Consider the following 25,419-nt stretch of genomic DNA (forward strand, 5'->3'; position numbering starts at 1 on the left):
TGTCATAGTAGTTAAATGAAGTAATCCATGTAAAGTGCTTAGAATAGTATTTGATTCTGAAGAAATATTCAATAAATGTTACCTATTATTGTTAATACATTAACATTTCTTCAACAAGTAAGGTAAGTACATGTTCTAAGTGCTCTGAAGGAAATATACAAAGGTTAAGAGGGTGACAGCTTAGGGCAGGGAGAAGACCCCTTTGGTTGGGATGATTAGCTAAGGCCTCTCTGAAAAAGTGAGGTAAGAACAAGGAGCTAGCTGTGTAATGAGTGAGGAGAAGAACACTGCAGGCCAAGGGAGTAGTATGTTCAAAGGTCCTGAATTTAGAAAGAGCCTGGCATACTTTAGGAAATGAAAGAAGACTAGGACACATACCACAATTTGGGCTTCCTTCACTAGAGTATTTGTTCTCCAAGGGCAGCACAGCATCTGACTTCTTCCCTCACACCTGTTATGGTGCTTGGCTCAGAACTGGCATTTATTAGATGTTTGAGAAAACATTTAAGTGCCTATTGTGTGCTTAATCACTGTCAGTGCTTTGTGGGTGAAGACCTGATCTTTCCCTTCCCTTCGGACAAGAAAGCTAGGACGTAGTGAGTTGCATATGGTAACTTTTTTTTTTTTAAGGACATTTGAAAAACCTGATGCACAGTTGTAAAGTATTTCAGATATCATAAAATATCATAAATTTTATATTTTGACTCAGATCAGTGAGTTTCATGGAATAAAACATTTACATTAAAAAATTAAGTTAACCATTTTATATATCTTTTTTTTTTAACCATTTTATATATCTATTTTAACCATGAAATTCACATTTTCTTGAGGGATGGGATGGATTAAATGCTACCTGGGATGGTCCTGGTTTTATGCCTGTTGCGCTTGTGTTCAATCCTATTTCACAGTTGTCTCCTTTCACTCTAAATGTGTCATTGTTTTGGACAAAGAATTTTATGTTCACCCTAGTTATTAGCCATTCTGTTGTCCTGCTAGTGCACTCAAATCTTGTCTTCCATTAACTTGTATTTTATTCTGTATTTAGCTAGCTTAAATATAACTCAAGGCAGACAATTTGCCCCAGCTGTGTTCTGTAGGATATTGCATCTAATATTTTATAATTTATGTGGACTCTTATACTAAATCAAGGGATTGACAACACGGAATGTTTGCTTTGATTTGGTACAAAACACCTGGACTTTGTTTCAGAAATTCTTGATTTCTAAAATGTTTCTACCAAAATGCACATATTTTAGCAAAAAAAACTTTTATTCAAAGTCATCTGAATTCTTATGAACAGTGCCTTCTGTAATAAACTTTAAATTAGTGATTACATAGTATAGGGATAAAATGACTTATCATTTTTAGAATTTACTGTTAAATATGATAAAACTTTGGACAGTTAGATTCCTTTCCCTCTCTTCTCCTGAAACAAATATTCATTGAGCACCTGCTATGTGCCTGGCACATATGTGGTGGAAATACAATCATGAGCAAGAACTAACATGATCTTTGCCCTATGGAACCTGTAGTCAAATGTAGTCTTTCCTGACTTTTTTTCCCTGAGTCAACAGACAAATCAGGCCTGGAGGTTACCCTGTGCTGTTTTGGAAGAGGCGCAGGTGGGGAGTAGGGGAACTGGCCCAGAGGAAGAGAGTATCAGATGGCCTGCACAGACTTGTAGAACTTTGACGTTCCACTACCCTTTTCTATTTGTGGTTGTCTCAAATATTTTTGGTTTGAATATAGAGTATGTATGTATGTATTGGTTGTTCTGTTTTATTTCGTTTTTGAGAATAAGGAATGGAAATTTATTCTCAGTAAGTGCAGGTTTCAATTGAGGTGCTTAGTTCATGAGGCCTTGTTGATTTTCCCCTCTAGGCGATGCAACTAAAACCTTCCTGGTCTAAAAGGTTAGAAACTATTAAGGTATGCAAAGTATAAGTACTTTGCACTGGCTTGCTGGGTAAAATAATTGTGTAAACTGAAATTGTATTGAAAATGGAAAGCTTTGACAGGTTGACTGTAGCATTTGTGTGAAGAAAAAGAAAACTCTCCCTCTACACAAAAAAGTGTATTTAGTAGTTACAGAATTCATACATTCTGGTGGTAAATCTCTAGCAGCTACTTCTTTCTCAAACTAGGTAAAATTTAATGTCAGCCTTTAATATAGGCTTCCAAAGTCCATGTTGGTTGAATGTGATAAGGTAGAACCAAACACCTATTTGGGAAAATTAAGGGGGTGGTGGTAACTGAGAGGCAGTATCAAACGGAGCAGTAGGTTAAACATTTTTTTGACTGCCCACAAAGACAGCTGAAGTTGCTGCCCTATAACAACATTCCCTCCTCCTAAGCAAAACTCATTACTCAATCTTCCTCATGCAATGGTGGCTCATCTTTCCTTTTTCCTGTTTCATTTAAAAAGAAAATGATAGTCCCAGCCCCTTAAATTGATTTCACATTTAGTCCTGCAGATTGTTTTAGCATTTAAAAGAACTAGAAAGACCTGGGTTAAAATTCTGGTTTTGTCACCTGCTCTTTGTAAGTTGGATCAAATTACCTAACTTCTCTGAGCTTCAGTTTCCTCATTGGTTAAAATTGAGATAATAATAGTATTCACTTTATAGGTTTGTTGTAATGACATAACCTGAGTAAAGTGGTTGTATCAGGCACTTAATAAACACATAATCAATGGCTATTTTTATTCTCTCCAAAGTTTGTTAGCTTAGGAAATTGGGAGTGATAATAATGGTGAATCCTAATCAGAGGAAAATTAATTCAGTTTTAGATACATTAGAGTTTGCAGTGATACAGGTAGCCAGAAGAGTTCAGTTACATCATGTGGAAACAAGACTATATGAAATAGTCTGAAATTAGCAAAATTTTTAAAAATGCAAGTAAATTATTAAAACTTTGAGGGCTTAGCAATTGAGTCTTAAAGCTACATGAGGTTGTCTTAATTCCACATAACTAATTTACTTTACTAGATTTTTGTTAACATTCTCCAAAATTTAAAATGCAGAATCTGTCATTTGTATGACTATTGGCATAATTAGTAGAGGTAATGAATGACATTACCAGTGATGGCTAGTTGTGGGGGAAAAAACAAAAACAAAAAAAACCCAGGACTTGGAATTAAACCTGGGTTAGGTGATTCTGTTTTTTCATTCTTATTTCACAAAGTTGTGATCATCTAAGGGACAAGTAAATGTAAGATACATTATCTCCATGGAAATACTTTTACTAAAATATCATTTTATCAGAATAAAAAATCCTCGATTGGTTCTAGATTTTTAAGACTGAATCAAACGTACCATTCTTTATAATAGCAGAAGATTAACAACATCCCAGATCATATCTTTAAAGAAATATGGGTATAGGTAAAGGGGAACCCATGTGCATCCTGGCACATATTTTACTTAATAATGATGATAGGGGACTTCTCTGGTGGCGCAGTGGTTAAGAATCTGCCTGCCAATGCAGGGGACACAGGTTCAAGCCCTGGCCCGGGAAGATCCCACATGCCGTGGAGCAATGAAGCCCGTGCGCCACAACTACTGAACCTGCGCTCTAGAGCCCAAGAGCCACAACTACTGAACCCGTGTGCCCCAACTACTGAAGCCCACACACCTAGAGCCCGTGCTCCGCAACAGGAGAGAAGCCACTGCAATGAGAAGCCTGCACACCACAAAGAAGAGTAGCCCCTGCTCGCCACAACTAGAGAAAGCCCATGTGCGGCAATGAAGACCCAATGCAGCCAAAAATTAATTAATTAATTAACTTTTTAAAAAAGAAAATAAATAATGATATTTTTATTAAGACCAAGTACTATAGGATATTAAAAATGGATTCTTATACCTGATCTTGATACTTATTATATCTGACTAGTGTGTGGATAAGATATTATTAGAGTGTTTGTCCAGTAGCTTAGATTATAAATAATCCCTGTTCTAGCTCATTTTAAACAATGTAGTATGAGTGATGCCAAAAAGCAGGCTAGAACATTTTCTTCTCTCCAAGATCTTAGATTTTGTAAACAAGGCTCCGCTCCTGGAACTAATGTAGGTCATCATAACCCCAAATCTTTTGAAAGATGAGAATCCCAATTAAGTCTCTCAGGTACATTTTAATATTTTAAATTTAAGAAGTGTTTTAGCTCTTAAAAACACAGTATGTTTGGATTGTTGTTTGGCCACTTGGCTTATTGGTACCACGTCATAATAAGTACACATCACTGGATAATCATTTCAGCAATAATGATCACTAGAAATCTCCCTGTGAGTGGAAATTAATATAGCTTTTTATGGCTTAATTTATCCCAGTAGTGACCTGACAGCATAATTTTTGAATAAAAACTCTGATTTAATTAGAAAAACCAGAAATTTCCCTAATTCCCAAAACTGTAAAATTTAGTTTTGTTTAGTCTTTCTTGCAAACAAGTTAGTGAGCTGTGAAATGTGTTGTCAAAGTGACATCATTTAACAAACTTAAAAAATATCAGTGTCATAAAAATCTTTTTTTGGTAGTCAAGATTTAAATTTTGTCCCCACTGTTATTAATATGGAATACTACTGATGTATTGCCCTTTATTTGTTGGTATGTGTACGTGTGTATGCATGTACATTTGCTCTTTAGTAACATATTATAGAGCTGATGTTTGCAAAAGCAAAGAGGAAACTTAAATTGCTTGAGAGCAAGTATTGGACTAGATGGATCATAACTCTTAGAGAAATTATTACTCCCACTTTACAGATGAAGAAATAGACTGAGGGAGGTTAAATAATTTGATAGCACAGCTTGTTAAGTGGAAAGAACTTGAACCCTAGACTGTCTGGCTCTTCTCCATTATGTCTTGCTGCTTTAAGGGATCTTTTCAGTAATTACACTGGATTTTGTGCAAACATGTTTACTGTGCCGACCCCTAGAAGACTGACCACCAGGGATGACAATATCCTATTTGTGTAGCATTTTGCTGTTTTCAAAATAATTGTTTCTTGTCCTATTTGATCCTGACAACAAACCAATATTGCAGGCAGAAAAAAAAGAAAAGAGAAGGAAAAAAAAAAAAAAGATTTCCTGACTTAGACGTGAGCGATTTCAGAGAAGTGCTTAAGATCACAAAGCTCATTAGTGGTAGAGTTTAGACTAGAACCCAGATCTGTGGTTCCTGGTTCAATGTTCATTTCTATAATACTCCCTTTATACTTTCTCTGAATCAGGTATGTGTTCTGTGATCATGAAGTAGTGAAGTTTTTCAGATTGAATCTTTTATTGTGCCTTCACTATAGCTACAGCCTGGCTCCCTGTTTAGCAGTCAAATCCTGTTTTTCTGTTTTATAAGTAGTGTATCAATGACAGTTCTGAGGTGTAATGGGGCTGTAGTGGTGGTTATTGAATGAGTAATAAGTGGAAAATGTTAACTTGAGATTTCTGTATTTAAACTTTATTCTTATGTGATGCCATATTTATCTTATAGAAATGTAATTATGAAAGGAATTGTTAGGAGCACACATATTAGATTTAGGAAGACCTACTTCCTGGCTTTGCCCACTTAGTTCTGCTTACTTGGGCAGGTTACAAGCTGGTTTCCTCATCTGCGAGGATACTTAACTACCACAGAGTCAGAGGAGATGAGCATGTAAAGAAATTAGCACCATGCCTGGCCCATGGGCCTACATATATAGCAGCTATGTAATCATTACCTTTGAAGGGTTCTTTTTTTCTTCTAGCACTATATCTTTTTGTTTAAAAACTGTCCAAGCTAGCATGGTTATCTCTAAGGTATCTTAAAAGTAGATAGTTCCCAATTATTTCTGCTAACAGAGGACACAAATGATCTGAAACAGTTGATAATTCAAATTTTTCCATTTTATATTTGGAATATGTACCTTAAAAAACTCTTATGGAAGATCTGCTTTCCTATTTAATTCCTTACATTAGTATAATATAAATAATTTATATTTCTTGAGCTGGTCTATGGAGAGTACAATTATGACCACGCTGGGCAAAAAGGGAGTTTTTCATGGTTGAGTGTTGAGAATTGAGAACCTGAGACTAGCACTTAGTATAGCGTTTTATATTATTCAGATTCTTTTTTTTTTTGGCTGTGCTGGGTCTTTGTTGCTGCGTACAGGCTTTTTCTAGTTATGGCAAGCGGGGGCTACTCTTCATCGCGGTGGCTTCTCTTGTTGTGGAGCACAGGATCTAGGCGCGCAGGCCTCAGCAGTTGTGCAACGTGGGCTCAGCAGTTGTGGCTCGCAGGCTCTAGAGTGCAGGCTCCGTAGTTGTGGCACACAGGCTTCGTTGCTCCGCAGCATGTGGGATCCTCCCGGACCAGGGCTCAAACCCCTGTCCTCTGCCTTGGCAGGCAGATTCTTAACCACTGCGCCTCCAGGGAAGTCCTATTCAGATTCCTAACTTGTAGACTGTTGAGATTATTTATAGCTTTGTGTACCAAGATGAACCAGGAAAAAAAGCAAGCATTCTTCAGAGTTACATAAAGTGCCATTTTGAAATTTATTTACCATTTAGAAAACTGGTAGCAGAGGAAGCATTTCACTAAATAAATCTCTTGGTTGGATTTTACTTTTTAAGATGGCATATCTCTTGGAGTTCATTTTATTCACTTATAATTACATATTTCTGATTAAAGTTAATGTTTTCAATAAGTTCTCTTTGTATATGTTAATCAGTAGTTTTAGATTATAGAAACAGGCTAACATTAGCCTTTGATTAAAAAGTTTAAGAATTCTAACTGAAAGGAAGTATTCTAAAACAGTTTAGAGATTATATATTCTTTTTTTCAAAGATATAGGAAGAAGTTAATTTTGAATTATAAAGTTATTCATCCAAAAATTTAAAAAAATTTATTTCCTTTGACTTCTAGTTGTATGACTTGAGTAAATAAACATTTAGAGCTGATTTTCTTATTTGAACAATGCAGATAATGATACTTGTATTTACCTCCCAAGGTTATGAAATCAAATAAAATAGTATGTGGAATATAAATCAGGCATGGTGTTAGGTAAGCAATAATGTAGACAGATGTAGCACCTCCCTTTAAAGCACTTACAATGTCGTGGAGGAGAATGTCCAACCAGTCTTTTTGCAAATAATTATTTAACATTCTGTGAGCTAAGTACTAAGAAAAAAGTACAGGGAGCCTGAGACTAGTCTTGGCTCACAGAAAGCTGCCCCGGGGAAGAGAAATTTAATGGAGACTTATCAATGGAAGGGGTTGTGGGAGACCAGTTCTAGCAAAAGAAGAATAGTATTTGCAAAGACCCTAAGTTTTGAAGAAACTTAGTAACCAAAAAAGCAGTCTGGCTGGCCAAGAGCACCTTTTAGCCTTCACAATCGTCCTGTGAGTTAACTCCATTTTATAGATAAAAAAACTGAAGCTCAGAGTAGTTTAGTAATTTGTATAGTGTCTTACTGTTTGTAAATGGCAGATTCATATTTTGAACCCAGGTTGGTCAGCCTGACTCCAGCGTCCTTGTTCTCTCTACTATGCCATTCTTTCTCCGAGTCACTTAGCTCCGAGGTTATTGTGCTCCTAAACACATCTTCTCTCTTGTTATTTCTCAGAGGGCTTAGCAGCTCTCCCTCTGGCTAATTGTGGAGCCAAGGATCAGGTTCTTTCCTTACACTAAGGTAATAATAAGATTTAACTCTTACGGGTTATATCTCTTGTTTGTATACTGTAGAGCTCCAGAGATCCTAAAAGCTTTTTCAAGGGTAGGAATTCTGTAGATTCTGGGGCTGATATGAAACTGCAGTGTTGTTTGTAGCCTCTCATTTAAAAATAGCCTCATGGTGCTCATGGGGTGCTTTAATAGTGCCAACATTTCCATCAGCCTCTCTGCCCTACCCCCAAGACACTCCACATAAACAAAGATCTGAGTAATAAACAGTATGCTTCTGCTGTTGCCTCTGCCTACTCCCACAAACCCCTCCTGTATAGAAATCCGAATGCCACCGCTAATAATGCATTTTATTAGAAGAATGCAAATTAAAGGGGTTCTATTGCTTTAAAAGTTTGAAAAACACTATCCTAGCTTGTGTGAAGTTCAAGGGAAATATTTACTAAATGAGGAATTTTTCTGATTCTTCATATCTGTTTATCTCCTACTACACTTGCATTGACTCCCCCAAACATCTTCTTAAATTGGGGATGGATTTTTGTTTTTGTTCTTAAAGCTTGTAGAGATAGTGTAGATTGGTACATTGAAGCCCAGTACTTGAAACCTAGGGGTAAAAAAATTCCTATGCCTTCCTGTCTCCAGATACTTTTATGATAGAGAAAATAAATTAATCCAGGCTCAGTGTCATTGTTTTATATTTTATGTCATTGTCGTTTATGTAAGAAGAGATATTATTAATGCAGATACCTAGTTAAATCTTTTCTTGTTGTCAAGAGTTTACTAAGCAATTATTTTTTCCTTTTAAAATCTTTTTCTAAGCAATCTGTTAACCTCAATTTTTCATGCCCTCTTAAAAGGCACTGCATAAATTTGAGGGAGGACTATTTTTAGGCCCTGTCTCATTTTAACTATCTAACTGGTCCTGCGTGCTTTTCTTGGAATTTGTGAACTTTGTTGTAAAGTAATTCATAGTTCTAGGTAGATGGAGGTTGATGCTTTATCCTAATTGTCGAAAATTTTTGTATTCTTTGTTTTCAGAGGGTTTCACTTGGTAGAGCCTGATTTACTTGAAATGCGAAGTAATAAATTGATTCCCTCCACCACCCCTCTTTGTCCTCAGTTTTATGTGAAACACTGACTGAAGTAAATGTTTGCCCTATGAATTTCTCTCCTTTTAAAAGCACCCAGAGACGCACATTTTAGGGGCTCATGCTAGAATACTTCGTCATTATCGTTCTACTGATCTTTCCTTTCACGTTGCCTAAACACGGCTGAGTTGGTAAGAGGAGCAAAGACAACAAGATAGCGCTGCCAAGCAGACAGGAAGCTGTAGTGGACCTAGCGAGCAGGGGCGGCAGAGCATATCCTCCATCCAATCAGCTGTGAGTGCTGTTGCTATGTGAGCTCTTACTCTGCTGCCTTTGTGAAAAACCTTACACAGAGGGAAGCGGAATCAGCACCCACTGCTGAACATTTGTTTTAACCACTGCAGACATCTGGATCCCTCAGTTACTGACTGTATAGCTATTGACAGCCAGAAGGCAACTTATTTTATACAAGGATTCCAGTATGGTTTTCAGTGGAAACAAAGGGCTTCACAGAGAAGGTGTGTAATGAAGTGTTTTCAACGGCTTTATTTTTAAGCTTCCAATTTTCTGTAGCTGTTTACAGTTGTAGTGTTTGCTTTGCATGGATTTTTAATAAATAGGTCTAGGAAAATGATCTCAGGTTGAAAAACATTGAACTTAGGGAATTTTCTTTAGCTTCATATAGCCTGTTTTCTTTGAACAGCATTGCTTAAAAGATTACTAAAATGCTGATCTGAACAATGAATAGGGAGAAAAGAAACCAAAATACAATATGCTTACTTTAATGGGGAAAAAATATGATAAAAATGAGAAAACTGGGAAGAGAATGAGGTTTAGACAGAAGTATTAATTGTACTTGGGGGCAGGAGGTGTTTTTAAAATAAAAGCTGTTAAGGAGAATGTATTTAATATAAGTTACGTATTTTTAACTGAAATTCATTGTTTCTGAATTTGACAGAGATTGTCAGAATTTAGCTTAGTGAGAATTTTGACATACTTTTGACATGGTGTCTTTCTGTAAAGGATTTGTGAAGATGCTACCTCAAATTGTATATAACCTCTTAATTATTTGATCTGTTGACTAGTACTTCTCAGTTCAGATAAAGGATAGTAGTAAAATCCAACTGCAAAGGTAGTGGCATGTTCTATTAAATGTCCATATAGAAAACTGAAAAAATAAAGGATTTTGAAGACAAACCAGAAATGTGTAAGATAATATTTTAAAATTAAAGTAAACCTTAATTAAATATAATAATTCCATATCTGACTTAGTTAATACTGCAAATATAGTACAGTCTTATTAAATTGAACCTAATTCAATATTTGTAATAATTGAACAGAATATGGGTTACAGTTTATGAGATCTGGAAAAGCCAGTTTATCCAACTAATTATAGGCAAGTTTTAAAATATCTTAGTTATAAAGAAAAGTTTTACATAATTTCAAATACTGTGAAATTATATTTTACATAGTTGATTTAATGATTCTTTTAAATTAATTAAAGCAGAACAGAATACTAATTAGTATATTACCCATTTATGAACAGTTTTCTTTTGCTTATCCAGTTTCACCCGGTTGTGTAAGTGGCTCCTTTTTAATTCACTAGGTAATTTATGTCTGAATAAAATTAATATAATATAAATTCCAAGTTAATATTCAAGCTTTATTTTTTATCTCTACAAATGATATATTTTGGAATAGGATTGGTTTTGATATTGTTGTTCTCTTCAAGAAGTGCTTGTCATTAAGAAGGGGTAGCATTATTTGATAAGAGAGGAGCGATATATCTTTTCTTGAAAAGAACTCAAAATACATTTCATGCTTTTGCGCCCATTACTGATTTTTTTTTTTTTTTTAATTTTTATTTATTTTGGCTGCGTCGGGTCTTCGTTGCGGTGCGCGGGCCTCTCACTGCGGTGGCCTCCCCTGCCGCGGAGCGCGGGCTCCAGAGCGCAGGCTCAGCAGCCGTGGCGCCCGGGCCCAGCCGCTCCGCGGCATGTGAGATCCTCCGGGACCAAGGATCGAACCCGCGTGGCCCGCCCTGGCAGGCAGACTCTCAACCACTGCGCCACCCGGGAAGCCCTCATTACTGATCATTTTTAAAGATACATATATATTTATAGTAAGTTAAGGATTTCAAATAGTAGATGAAAATTTACAAAATAAATTGGCCTTAAACGTTAAAAAAGTGTTTTATGTGAACCTACATGTTGCTAAACTTTAAAAGACTGGCATTTCTTAGTTCTTTCAGTTCGTTACGTGTACCCCCAAACTTGAATTTGATAGGAGGTATAAAAATTATGGCAAAATAAGGAAAGCTATTATATTTTTTGGACTTGGTGGCCTTCGCAATATGAAGTACTCATTTGCAGAAGAGGAGCTATGAGAAGGGCAGGGATGGGAGGCAGAGGTATGCTGAGTAGACCCAAGTTCATCAAATGTAGCTCTGACCACATGGAAGTCAATCTAGTTATTTCCATTTTTTTTTTAGCTATCACTCTCATCAATTACTATTTTATTTTTTAATTATACAACCACAAAAACCAAAGTGTTGCTTGAATTGGTTTACTACTCCCTTCCCCTTGGTTTATTTCTTAAGAATTAACAGACTTTCCAAGAGCAGGATGATTTCATTCATATGCTGCAAAAATAAAGGTACATGATATTGGCAAGAAATTTGAATCTACTGTTGTGTCACACAAAAGCTTTGCCTTGTGTTGCAGGAGGAATAGTCTTGGCAGAATCCCAGATTTTATTCCTGGGCTCAGCACCTAAAGATGGTTCTTACATGTCTTACACATCTGGAAGTTCCTCTGGTCAAGGCTAGTGACATTGCTAGCATATTTCAACTCTTTGAATTTATCTATTATTTGACAATAGAATTTTAATTGTCTTATTCTGTGTCAAATCTTTAAATTAACTATACTTCTTTTTACTTGAAAACAGAAAAATACTTCAGTTCTCAAAAATAGTGATTACTTTTTTCTCTTAGCCACTTGATACAATAGCAAATAGAAGTTCTTATATTTATCAGATGCAGTGTGATTGCTGTAACATTTTATTTTAAATAAAATAATTTTTTTTGTTTATTCTTAAATCACCAGGCAATAATATGAAAATAGTATTTCATTATAGTTCTTCAAAAAAAAGTTCTGTAATTTAAAATTTCAGGCTGGGAAGGGGTAACAATCTGAGTAATTTCTTTTTCTTTTGGTCTTTTGTGAAAAATCATTCCTACAGCAAGTATTATCCCAAACGTTTGATTCCTACATGTATGCTCTAAGTGCTCTATCATACAATGTTTCTTTGACTCCTTCTTACAGAAATTCCATCACTTGTTCATGTTCTGAATCCAAAAAAGATTTGATTATTATAGTCAGTTAGGCAGGAAAGTTTTGTCTTAACACTTTCTTTTTTAATGATTTTTTTTTTTTTTTTTTTTACAAAAGTTTATTCTTAAATGTACAATAGGTTCCAAGACAACACTTCATTCTAGCTATAGGTGGCAACAGATGTTATGGCAGGGAATCCAGATGTTTAATCCAGATGTTTAAACAGGAATGGAATTAAGGATCATCATTGCCTCAGGCACAAGGAACAGCTTACTTTTTTTTTTTTTGATAAGTAGACATATTTGATAATATCTGGTAGCAAATCTGGATTCTCATTTTTTACCCCTGCCCCCCACCCCTCCCCCGACCCCATAGATTGTTGTTGCTGCTGCTGTGTGCACATGTGTATGTGTGTGTGTTGTTCATTAACTTGCCTGGACACAATACGTGGAGTCTAGAAACAGCTTACTTTTTACCAGATTTCTTAATTCCACCTGTGGCCAGGGGGCCTTTCCCCGCGGCCTTCGCTTCTTAGCTCCTCGAGTTTCTTTTGCTCCTTCTTCTGTTTCTGCTTGAATGCCTTATCTTCCTCATCCATCTCCTTGGCTTGCATCTTGGGCTGCTTCAGGGGCTTCTTCTTGCCACTTCTGTGGCCCGACATGGCGCCTGCCGCCCCTTCCCCAGACCCTGCCACCAGATGCCTCTTAACAACATTTTATCAAGCATTTTCATGTAGCAACAGTGCTGTTGCATAAACTATATTGCTTTTGCAAGAGCATAGTAAATCTTTTTTTTTTTAAATCTTCAGATGCCGTTGTATCTAAAATCAAAGACCCAAGTTTTAAAAACATAGTTGTTTACCATATTGCTTGAATCTGATTATATAATCCTTTGTGATGAGGCTGAGTTATAAGTGGTAGTATGATGACTGTTACTTGAGAAACTGGAAATGTTGCCTTGTTCTTCACTGGTCTCAATTTTACTCATTTAAAGACTTCTGAACATCAAAGGATTTGAATTATAAGGTTTATGATAAGCACAGGGACATTAAAATTATAAATTACAGGAAGTAGTCAAGATAGGGTAGAAAAAATAGCCCGGCCCTAAGAGTCATACATAGTTGGGCCTCAGATTTTGCTGTAGGCTTCTTGTCATCCAGAGTATGAAAGGGGAACTCCGCCAGTTATTTAGAATCCCTGTTATTTACGTAATATTTTTTGCTAAATATTAGCCATTCTCTTTTCTTTAAAATTATTCTACATTTTTAAATTCTGAGAATTTTAAGTATAGTTTTTTATATTTTTCCTTTAAATTTCACATATGCAGATATACTTTTATGCGGATGTCTCAATTTACTTTATGACCCAGAAAGTCGTGGAAGTTTGGGGATTTGGGCAGAAGAAAGGGCAAGGCTGATAGGGAAGTATGTGACTAAACCTCTGAAGAAAGATAATAGTCAATAATGGCAAGGAAATAATGAGTAAATGGGAAGATAAATGAAGAGAAGGCAGAAAAAAATTTGTTTGATGTAGTGTTATTTTTGGTGTGCGTGTGTGTGTGTGTGTGTGTGTGTGTGTGCACACCTGTGTGTGCATACAAGTGCCCACAAGTGCTGGGCTGACTGACTAGAGTTGGTAAATCCACCGGGGATTTGTTTACTGGGCAGTAGCTCATTTCTGACTTTTCTTTTGAATTCCTCAACTAGGATTCGGCTAAGGGTGACCTTGTATTTACCACTCATTAATGACAAGGGACAAGCCAGCTGTCTGGAAGCCAGAAATTAAATATTGTCACATACATGATGAATGTAACTGTTTTGAAATATAAGAGCTTACAGAATAAAAATATGGTGGTGTAGGGCTAAAATTTTAAAACTCAAACTTCTTAGCCAAAATGTTCAGAAAATGCTCTTTTGTCATTTTAGTAAGTATACAAAATTTCAGGTTCTTTTCAACTGAGCACAGTATTTTCATTGCTTTGGGTGGTGATAATTTTAAGTTATTTTGGGACAGAGGGTTAATCTGGGTTCCCATCCTGGTTTTCATATTTTCATCAAGTGCTAAGATTTTGTGATTCTTACATAAACTTTTATTTTAATAAATTTATTTATTTTTGGCTCTGTTGGGTCTTCGTTGCTGTGCGCGGGCTTTCTCTAGTTGCAGCGAGCGGGGGCTACTCTTTGTTGCGGTGCGCGAGCTTCTCATTGCGGCGGCTTCTCTTGTTGCGGAGCACGGGCTCTAGGTGCGCAACACAGGCTCTTAGTTGCTCCGCGGCATGTGGGATCTTCCCGGACCAGGGCTTGAACCCGTGTCCTCTGCATTAGCAGGTGGATTCTTAACCACTGCGCCACCAGGGAAGCTCACATAAACATATTTAGTCTTCCAATTTGCTGAAGATAAAGTTTAGCTTACTGAGGATTAGAGAACAAGCAAATGTAAAGAAAAGACAGTCTCTTGCAAGTGTACTCCATTTTTTCACTGTCAGTGCATTCAGTGGTACAGCCCAAGTGGCTTCTGCACTGGGTCCAGAGACTATTTCACATCTAACAAAAAGGGTAGGAGAACCTTTTTAGAAATAAGTATCCTGATTTTACCTGATTGCATTGCATTGGTGTATTTGTTTACCTTAAATCATTTTTTTCTGAAAAATATCCACACAAATAGGAAAAAAAGATTGCTCTATGTCATTGTTTCTCATTTAGGGTACTAACCCTTTTGAGAATCTGCTGAAAAATATCAACCCTCTTGCTAGGAAAAAAATGCATCTGTGTATATACATACATAATTTTGTGAAAAATATCCAGAGGTTCATAAATTCTCTTAAGTTAAGAAATCTTGTTAAACATAATTTGCCTTTAGTCACAGAATAAAAGCATTAAGTTTAGAGAACTGAGGTTTAAAACAAACTGGATAAGAACTTCAGGATATGTATACAAGCAAAGTGTTAAGTGGTGAACATGGGATGCTGTTTTGTAACTTCTGAGGAGAGGGAAAATGTTCTAACATGTACTCCGTACATTAATACTCTTGCAAATGGATTTGTCCTAGGGAGTACCCCATATTCCTGCGCTGACTCCTATATTCTGGATGGGCTTCTGATAAAGAACCTAGTAAAAAAGGACCAGGCCTGGAATGTAATATCTAGGTCCCCAGCACCTACATATCATCTCTGAGTTGTAGACTGAGATAAGAGGAGACCTAGAAGACACCTCCTATGGCCTTAGGCTTTCACCTGGATGCTCTTCCAGAAATTGCTCTGCACTAGAGATGATAGGTCCACTGCAACGGATGTTACCTAATTCCATCTTTGTTCAAGAGAACTGAGCAGAACTGATCTTAGTGTGTATGCGCAAGTTTTCAACTCTTAATTAAAAACAACTCTCTATCCACTTTTTATTTCTGCTGGAGTTTTAAGGTTCACACATACCAGCACACAGTCAGTGGAAAATATGAATGTTAAGAGTACTTAGAAGTAGGAGTCATGCATGTGGTAGAGGGAAGGAGGTTGAAAGGACAGAATGTATTTTTGGGGACCAGCCTATGTTGTAACCATATTCCCACGAGATAAAAATGTAAGAAAGACTAAATTAGGTTAAGCTAGAGAGTAATTTTGGAAAGTTATGTGCCAGTTATCTGGGATTAGTAAAGCTGGAACAAAACAAAACAGAACTAGAATAGTGGATTGTTGCTTTTATAGCACAGGGTCATCTTTTGAGTGTATAGCTAAATCTAGAACTTGTGGTTTTGAGAGACAGGACTTTGTTTCCTTTTTTTTTTTTTATAAATTTATTTATTTTATTTTTGGCTGCGTTGGGTCTTCGTTGCTGCGTGTGGGCTTTTCTCTGGTTGCAGCGAGCAGGGGCTACTCTTCGTTGCAGTGTGCAGGCTTCTCATTGCGGTGGCTTCTGTGGTTGTGCAGCACGGGCTCTAAGCACATGGGCTTCATAGTTGTGGCACACAGGCTCAGTAGTTGTGGCGCACAGGTTTAGTTGCTCCATGGCATGTGGGGTCTTCCCGGACCAGGGCTCGAACCCATGACCCCCTGCATTGGCAGGCAGATTCCTAACCACTGCGTCACCAGGGAAGCCCAGGACTTTGTTTCCTTTTGTGGCAGCATTTTCTCAGCTTTTTGTCCCATGATTCTTTCTGCATGTGGTGTGGAGTGATAACACCCATATAATCAGGAATATTCCTACAAAAGTGGAAAGGACAGTATTTTCTACTTGAGGATTTTCAGGCCCTGAAACAGTGGTGAATTAGGGTTAATGGTTTACACAGAGCACAGAGAAATTAAAAAATAGGGTCAGTGCAAGTAAAAAGGAAATGAATAAAATCTGTGTAGCTCTAAGTTTGTGCCTGTGCCTCTATGATACGTGGCTAAAAGCACAGTTCTGGCAACCTGAACTTAAGGAGGCGAAACAAAAGAACACCTCAGTAACACTGACTAGGTCTAATTCTTTCTTTCTTTTTCTTTTTTTTTGGCCATGCCACACAGCATGGGGGATCTTAGTTCTCCCACCAGGGATCGAACCCGTGCCCCCTGCAATAGAAGCGCCGAGCCCTAACCACTGGAACACCAAGGAATTCCCTAATTCTTTCATTTTAAATATCAAGCCTTCTGGGAGCTTTTTCTGATATCTAAGACTGAGTTCCCACCTAAGCATTCTAGTAACACCTTTATTATCTATCAGGCATCACCCCGAATTAGACTTATCTGAATGTGCTCCATAAGACTGTCCTCTACTTGAAGGCATTCTCCCATTGCCTTCTGGAGAAGAGCTGGATTTCACTTGAATTTTTTGACATGTAGATACTTCTTTTTTCCACTCTTACCTTGTAGCCAGTCTTTAAATTACTTAAAATACAGTTTTCTTTCTAGAACTTAAGTTGCCCCCAACTCATCACACGAGCAATCAATAGGTTGGTATGATGAATTCTCTGTTACCCCTTAAAAGACTGTTGAGATCTAGAAATTCCAATAACCAATATGGAAATTAGAATTCAGAAAGTACGCTCTCTTTTTTATTTTTTAAAATGTAAATGTTTTTGCCCTGGGCTAGAGATGTGGTGATTACCTAATGCAATTTCTTTATTTTAAAAACAAATATTTCCTTGTCCGTTTAAGAAAATTATATAATAAGGGCATTAAAAAAAAACTCACAAAAACTATTTCAATGCAAAATGTCAAATCCAAGAGAAGAATAAAATGATAGTTATCTGGAAAGGGTAACAGCAAGCCTTTATCACTTTAACCAGAAATAAGCTGAAATAGGCAGAAAACAAAATATGATGGAACATTAACCATTCAGTATTTCAACAAGTGTTTGAGAGCTTCTTCATGCTAAGTGCTGTGCTGGGTAACTGTAAGAGAGTTGGTCCTTGTTCTCATGGAGCTTAGTGGGTTAGAGAAAAGAGGCAAATAGTGATTTATTTTTATCTGTGCTACGTTTTAGGAAAGAAAAGCATAAGCTCTTCTCCTAAAAACAATAAAACATCATGGGAGGGTATAATAGGACCAGGTGAGCTGGGATAAGACCTAGTGAAGAATTGTGTATTTAAGCTGAACTAGAGCTCATTGCATTATTTCATACCCTGTTCTTTTTTTTTTTTTTTAACATCTTTATTGGAGTGTAATTGCTTTACAGTAGTGTATTAGTTTCTGCTTTATAACAAAGTGAATCAGCCATACATATACATACATCCCCATATCTCCTCCCTCTTGCATCTCCCTCCCACCCTTCCTATCCCACCCCTCTAGGTGGTCAAAAAGCACTAAGCTGATCTCCCTGTGCTATGCGGCTGCTTCCCACTAGCTATCTATTTTACATTTGGTAGTATTTATAAGTCCATGCCACTCTCTCACTTCATCCCAGTTTACCCTTCCCCCTCCCCATGTCCTCAGGTCCATTCTCTACGTCTGCATCTTTATTCCTGTCCTGCCCCTAGGTTCTTCAGAACCATTTTTTTTTTTTTAGATTCCATCTATATCAGTTAGCATACGGTATTTGTTTTCCTCTTTCTGACTTACTTCACTCTGTATGACAGACTCTAGGTCCATCCACCTCACTACAAATAACTCAATTTCGTTTCTTTTTATGGCTGAGTAAGATTCCATTGTATATATGTGCCACATCTTCTTTATCCATTCATCTGTCGATGGACACTTAGGTTGCTTCCATGTCCTGGCTATTGTAAATAGAGCTGCAGTGAACATTGTGGTACATGACTCTTTTTGAATTATGGTTTTCTCAGGGTATATGCCCAGTAGTGGGATTGCCGGGTCATATCATACCCTGTTCTTTTAATCTGTAGAACTTTGATCAAGTGGTAAAGTTAAATTTTTAACTTCATAAGAGTAGAGATTGTTAGAAAATGTAATTTTAAAAACCCATGCACAAGTGTAACAAACAAATCTAATTTTGAATGAACTTAATAGCAAATTCTTTATGAAGAAAATTTTAAAACTCTTCCAAAGAATATTTTAGAAGGCTTGTATAATGGTGAGATTTGAACCTTTAAAATGCAGTTTTTAAAAAGTTAGTTGAAGTGATTTTTGAGTCACTAGCTATAATTTTTGGGACTCATTGGTAAATTAGTGGGGTATCAAGAATGGAAAAGCAGTAAGAGTATTAGGAGAGTTGGAGCACAAAGGATGAATCACCTCCTAACCACAAAGTTTTTCCATGGTGTGGCGTTAAGAATACTGGAATAGTTGGAGAGAAGGATTAAAACAACTGAGGTGGGGCTATGAGGCTTGCCAGGAGGGGAGTGCTGGAAACAAGAAATTATAGTGATTCAGTGGAATATGGAGGGGTGGGATATCTTGATGTGGCTCTGGGAGAGAATAAGATCAGGTGAGCCAGACCATTGGATGCCTAAAGGGCAGTAATGACAGAAGAGGTTTAAAAAAGTTAGATAGCGTCCTTTTTTACCTCATCTCTCATTGCTTCTCTTTATGAAACCAATGCTCTGGCCAAACTGGGAATGGTGAGGGATCAGATATGGGAGATTGTTAATAGAAGCAGTCAGACTTTACTTATTGGAGACGGGAGAAAGGGAGGAGGCATAGAAAATTCTAAGATTTTGAGTCACAGAAAGCAAAAACAGCTGTAGTTGGGACAAGTTTTGTACTCTGACCAGCACCCCCATGATTATTTTTAGTTTGTGGTAGGCTAGATGTACCAGGATCAGTCTGTGCTTGTGGACAAAGTGGTACTGACAGCAAATGGGATGATAGTATTTTATAACTCCAAAAATTGGCACATGTAGAATCAGATATTATTTAAATTGGAAGGGGCCATCTAGTTTCACATTCCTTCATTTTACAAGTGAGTTTGCATTTAATTGACCTTTCCCAAAGTCTTGGAACCAGTTCATGACAAAGCTGAAATTAGAATCCAGATCTTCTGGCTTCTAGTATAGCATTTTCATACTTTTTGCAAGTTACTATAAAATTTTTTTCATTTGTTTTCTGTTTTATTGAGAGATCTGTCAATTTCAAGATCTGTTACAAGTATAAATGTTGGTGTTAAGATTTATTTAGCTATCAAAATTTAGGTAAAAGATGTAAGTTAAATATGGAATTAAAGCATATTGGCAAGTTTATCTTCTAAACAGATGATTTTGGAATAATATAACAATAAATAATTGCTTGATGATAATAGCTATGCTCGACTGACGATAGTTCTAATTGTGTGTATACTGGCTGAACTAAAACCAGTTTAATCTGGTTCTAGGAAATATCCTGTACTTGGCTGATTGAAGTTGACAATAATGACCACAGAGTTATCCAATAAAACGTTAATTAAAAGCATTACATTAGCATTAAATCCCCCTGCTTGATCATTATCTTTATCAAAGGATACTGTCTTTGGCAGAGTTACCCATTTTAAAGGGGAAATAGAGCAATATGAAACTGCCTTTGAGGAAGAAAAAATTAGAGAGAAAAAAGTATTTCTTTTCTTACCAACCTTATATAGCAAGGTGATATCTTTACAATAGCCATTTACAACTAAACTGCAACCTCCATTCAAAATAATTGATCTCCACACATTTGCACAGAGGTTAATGAATGAATCCACTTGAACAAACAAATGGTTAAAAGGGTGGCATTGTCTCCCTGCTTCAACTGGTTGGATCACTGTAGGAACCAGTGGGTATTCTTTCTTGGTGCTATTACATCATCTCATTTTCTTTTTGGCAAGCTATCTTTCTCATTGACTTCTGGTCCATTGCCCCCTTTTTTTAAGAATTGGCAGTTTTCCACTTTTGTGGAACATGGTCTCTACCCTCTCTATCGTTGCTCCTTCAAATGATAGATAAGTTTCTCAGGCTGATTGAAGTGGGAGCAGTGGAGAGAGAAAGAGGAACAACCCCAAGAGAACTATAGTTGGGCTCTTGGTTACTATTCACACAGGGCCTGAAGTCAAGTAGTTTTCAGGGTAGTAGTAGTGGTTCCCAAAGATTGGTCCTCAGACCTGTGCTAGTCTAACATAAGCTTTTCATTTGTTCATGGCAAAGATGGCAGCCTTTCTCAAGAGAGACCCCTTTGTCTGGATCATGACTGTTAAATTTTTGTTATTTCTTTTATGAAATGATGGTGAAAGTAAAAAGATAGATAGATAGTACTTTTTTTCTTTCTAATTTTGCTTTTAAGAAGTAAAGTATTTAAAAATCTTCAGAAGCTTTAGAGAGCTTATTTTAGCAAACTTTAGCAAACTTATTTTAGTTTTTTATGTTGTCTTTGTTTCAGATCATCTTTATATCAGTTTATACATTATTGAAAAAAGTCTTAAATATAAAATTGTATGTATTGCTGTTTAACTTAATGGATTTTGAGTGCATTTTTCTAAATAATATAATTATTTTAATGGCTGTTGGATATTCATCATGTTGACATAACATCACTCAAACCATTTTTCACAGATAATTAAAAAAATTTTTTTTAACTTTACTATTATAGTAGATAAAACATGGATTTTCAATATGGTTTTAATTGGTATTTCTTTGATTAAACATCCTCTCTAGAGAGAGTAAACATTCCTCTCTATGTGGTTACTCTTTTTATTTCACCTTATGTGAATTCTTTCTCTTTTCAACTTTTGAAATAGTAAGTTTAATTAAAATAGCATATAGAATAATGTAATATAAATAGGAACACTTTGTCAACCATATAGTATAGAAATATTTTCCATTCTTTTTTAAAATAAATTTATTATTAATTTTTGGCTGCATCAGGTCTTTGTTGCTGTGCAGGGCTTTCTCTGGTTGCGGCGAGTGGGGGCTACTCTTCGTTGCGGTGCGCGGGCTTCTTGTTGCGGTGCGCGGGCTTCTTGTTGCAGAGCACGGGCTCTAGGAGCACGGGCTTCAGTAGTTGTGGCATGCAGGCTCAGTAGTTGTGACTCGCGGGCTTAGTTGCTCTGTGGCATGTGGGATCTTCCCGGACCCGGGCTTGAACCCGTGTCCCTTGCGTTGGCAGGTGGATTCTTAACCACTGCACCACCAGGGAAGTCCCCTTCTACTTTTTACCTTTAAGAAATAGAAAAAGAAATATATAAAATTTAGATTTAAAACATTTTAATCTGCCAATATTTTCCTTTGTGTGTATTTTTCTCTTTTCAAGCTGAGAAAGGTCTCGTTATTCCACAGGTCAAATAAATACATATTGAATATTCTGCTAGTTTTCCCCGTTAAAATTTAGATATGATTCTTTTTACCTGTGAGGTATTTATTTTGATGTATGATCTAAAGTGCTATTTCTCAAAGTATGATTCAGAGATCACCTGCATCAGAGGCATAGAGCTTTCTTATTAAACGTGCAGACCTCCTGAGTCAGAATCTCTGGGAGTAGGACCTGGGAATATACATTTTCTGCAAGCTCCTAAGATGATACTTGTATTAGGATCCTATTTCTGCTGTAAGAAATTGCCACAACTTTATGACTTAAAACAACATACATTTATGGCCTCAGAGTTCTGGGGTCAGAAGTTTACAGTGGGTCCAGAGGGCTGTGTTCCTCCTTCTGGAGGCTTTAGGGGAAAGTCTGTCTCTTTGACTTTTATAGCTTTCTAGAGGCCTCCTATTTTCCTTGGCTCATGGCCCCTTCACCAGTCCTCAGAGGTAGCAATGTAGCATCATCTTTCACCTCTACCTCCTGCCTCTTTTTTATAAGGATTTGTGATTATGTTGGGCGTACCAGGATAATCCAGGGACCTCTCCCCCACCATCTCAAGATTAACTTAATCACATCCTCAAAGTTCCTTTTCAATGTAAAGTTACATATACACAGGTTCCAGAGATTGGGACATGGACATTTTTTGGGGGGTCATTACTCTGTCTACCATAATACTTAGAAAAATTAAAATTTGAGAAACACTGGTGTATGGTAGATACTCAATATTTTTCCCTTAATCACTGTATATATATTTGAACTGTTATTAAATAATATTGTTCTGTCTTGGAAAGTTTATATAAGATAGAGGTCTTAAAGTTTTATATATAATTAGTCATTTTAGGAGTTCTCTATTTCAGTAGTCTTTTAAAAAATATCTAGCAAAGTAAAAAGTTGGTAATCCTCTAGTTTTTATGGTAGGTATTTCTTATCTGTGATTTTAAAAGCCTTTAAAGGCATGTATCTTTATTTGATTCTCACTGCCCCCTCCCCCAGTTTTGAAAAATTTGATTAAAAAATTACAGTAATAGTACATGGTGTTTGAAACAAAATTCAGACAAACAAAAAGTGTATAAACAAATAGGGAAAACTCCTTACCTCTTCCTATGCCTACTTTCCCAGGGATAAACAGTATCTATAGTTCTGTGCATGTATCTTTACTCTGTCCCCTGTCCTCATGTAAGTATATATAATATTAGATGTCTTAAAACTCTTTTTAAACAAAAATAGGATCATACTCTCTCTATATAATTGATACACAGCACTGTATAAGGTGTACAGCATAATAATTTGACTTACCTGCATCATGAAATGATTATCACAATAAGTTTAGTGAACATCCATCATGTCAAAATTAAAGAACAGAGAAAAAAACCTTTTTTTGTGTGATGAGAACTCTTCGGATTTACTGCCTTAACAACTTTCATATGTAACATACAGCAGTGTTCATTATATTTATCATATTGTACATTACATCCCTAGTACTTATTTATCTTATAACTGGAAGTTTGTACCTTTTGAACACCTTCTTCCAATTCCCCCTTCACCCACCCCTTGCCTCTAGTAACCACAATGATCTCTTTTTCTATGAGTGCGTTAGTTTTTTTGTTTTTGAAGTACAGTTGACATCCAACACTATATTAGTTCCTGTTGCACCAACATACTGATTTGGTATTTATACACTTCAAAATAATCACCATGATAAGTCTAGTTACGATATGTCACCATACCAAAGATATTACATAGTTACTGGTTATATTCCCCACACTGTACATTTCATACTCATGACCTATTTCTTTTCTCCCCCCACCACCTTCCACTCTGGCAACCAACCCCCTTCCACTCTGGCAATTTGTTCTCTATATCTATAACTTTGTTTTGTTATGTTCGCTCATTTGTTTTGTTTTTTTAGATTCCATATGTAACTGAAATCATACAGTATTTGTCTTTCTCTGTCTGATTTATTTCATTTAGCATGATACCCTCTAGGTCCATCCATGTTGTTGCAATGGCAAAATTTCATTCTTTTTTATGGGTAATATTGCATTGTATATATAAACCATATCTTCTTTATCCATTCATCTTTTGCTGGGCACTTGGGTTGCTTCCACATCTTGTCTATTGTAAATAATGCTGCAGTGAACATAGGAGTGCATATATCTTTTCCAATTAGTGTTTTTGTTTTCTTTGGATAAATACCCAGGAGTGGAATTGTTGGATCATATGGTAGTTCTATTTTTAGTTTTTTGAGGAATCTCCATACTGTTTTCCATAGTGGCTGCACCAATTTACATCCCCACCAACAGTGCACGAGGGTCCCCTTTTCTCCATACCCTCATCAACACTTGTTATTTGTTGTCTTTTTGATAATAGCCATTCTGACAGGTGTGCCAAGTATGACTTTTTGCCAACTTCAAAATAATACCTGAGAGAGAGAAAGAGATCTTAAAGATTTTATGAAAAGTTGAAAGCCTCCTCCTTATATAATGGAACTGAGATTTGAATCCATTCAGTCTTTCTTCCAGGACTCCCCACAACTATTTAAGGGAAAAAATTTTTTTGAACCAGCTGACATAAGTTATTTTTTAATTACATTGTAGAAAAATGAACTCAGTATAATTTTCTTGTAGACCTCATACAACTATCAAACCAAAATGATTTTAAAAAACTAAATGCAGGCCATCATCAAAAAGTCTACAGACAATAAATGCTGGAGAGGATGTGGAGAAAGGGAACCTCCCTACACTGTTGGTGGGAATGTAGATTGGTACAACCACTATGGAGAACAGTATGGAGGTTCCTTAAAAAACTTAAAATAGCTACCATGTGATCCAGCAATCCCACTCCTGGGCATGTATCCGGAGAAAACCATAATCCGAAAGGACACATGCACCCCAATGTTCATTGCAGCGCTTTTTACAATAGCCAAGACATGGAAGCAACCTAAATGTCCATCAACAGAGGAATGGATAAAAAAGGTGTGGTACATATATATATAATGGAATATTACTTAGCCATAAAAAAGAATGAAATAATGCCATTTGCAGCAACATAGAGATTATCATGTAGTAAGTCAGACAGAGAAAGACAAATATCATACAATATCGCTCATATGTGGAATTTAATTTTAAAAAAGATACAAATGAACTTATTTACAAAACAGAAGCCGACTTACAGATATCAAAAACAACTTATGGTTACCAGAGGGGAAACATGGGGGAGAGGGATAAATCAGGAGCTTGGGATGAACACACGCACACTACTATATATAAGATAGATAACCAACAAGGACCTACTGTATAGCACAGGGAACTCTATCCAATATTCTGTGATAACCTATATGAGAAAAGAATCTAAAAAACAATGAATATATGTATCTGTATAACTGAATCACTTTGCTGTACACCTGAAACTAACACAACATTGTAAATCAATTATACTCCAATAAAATTAAAATATTAAAAAGATTTTTAAAAATTAAAAACTAAGTGCAAATAAAACTGTAGAACCAGTAAACTTTAAATCATTATGCTGTGTTACAAAGTTACTGGTCAAAATGTGACTATCATGATTGGTATTATGGGCCAAGTCCTTCTGAGATGAACGTGCCTACCGTACTATGGCTTGATATTTGCTTGTCCCATTTGACTCATTGTCAACTTTTGTTGGTACCCCGGGCCACCATTT

The 25,419-nt window shown here is 36.4% G+C and overlaps 1 protein-coding gene across 7 annotated transcripts in view; it reads left to right on the plus strand.

Annotated features, from left to right (window-relative positions):
- Nucleotides 1-25,419, plus strand: part of ATOSA (atos homolog A) — an 86,125-nt gene that overhangs the window by 15,589 nt on the left and 45,117 nt on the right. Inside the window, exon 1 of one of the 7 annotated variants that reach the window (XR_009007498.1) lies at nt 9,116-9,249. The exons of 3 other annotated variants lie outside the window; for them this stretch is intronic. Coding sequence is in view for 2 of the 4 variants with exons in the window: in XM_007194899.3 (XP_007194961.1) it covers nt 9,213-9,249 (37 nt within the window). In the remaining 2 variants the exon portion in view is untranslated. Of the gene's footprint in view, nt 1-9,115; nt 9,250-25,419 lie in introns of those variants that run through there. 3 more of the 7 variants (XR_009007497.1, XM_007194899.3, XM_007194898.3) reach the window with 3 other exon arrangements.

This window comes from Balaenoptera acutorostrata, chromosome 3 (assembly GCF_949987535.1).
Source record: "Balaenoptera acutorostrata chromosome 3, mBalAcu1.1, whole genome shotgun sequence".
Lineage (NCBI taxonomy): Eukaryota > Metazoa > Chordata > Mammalia > Artiodactyla > Balaenopteridae > Balaenoptera > Balaenoptera acutorostrata.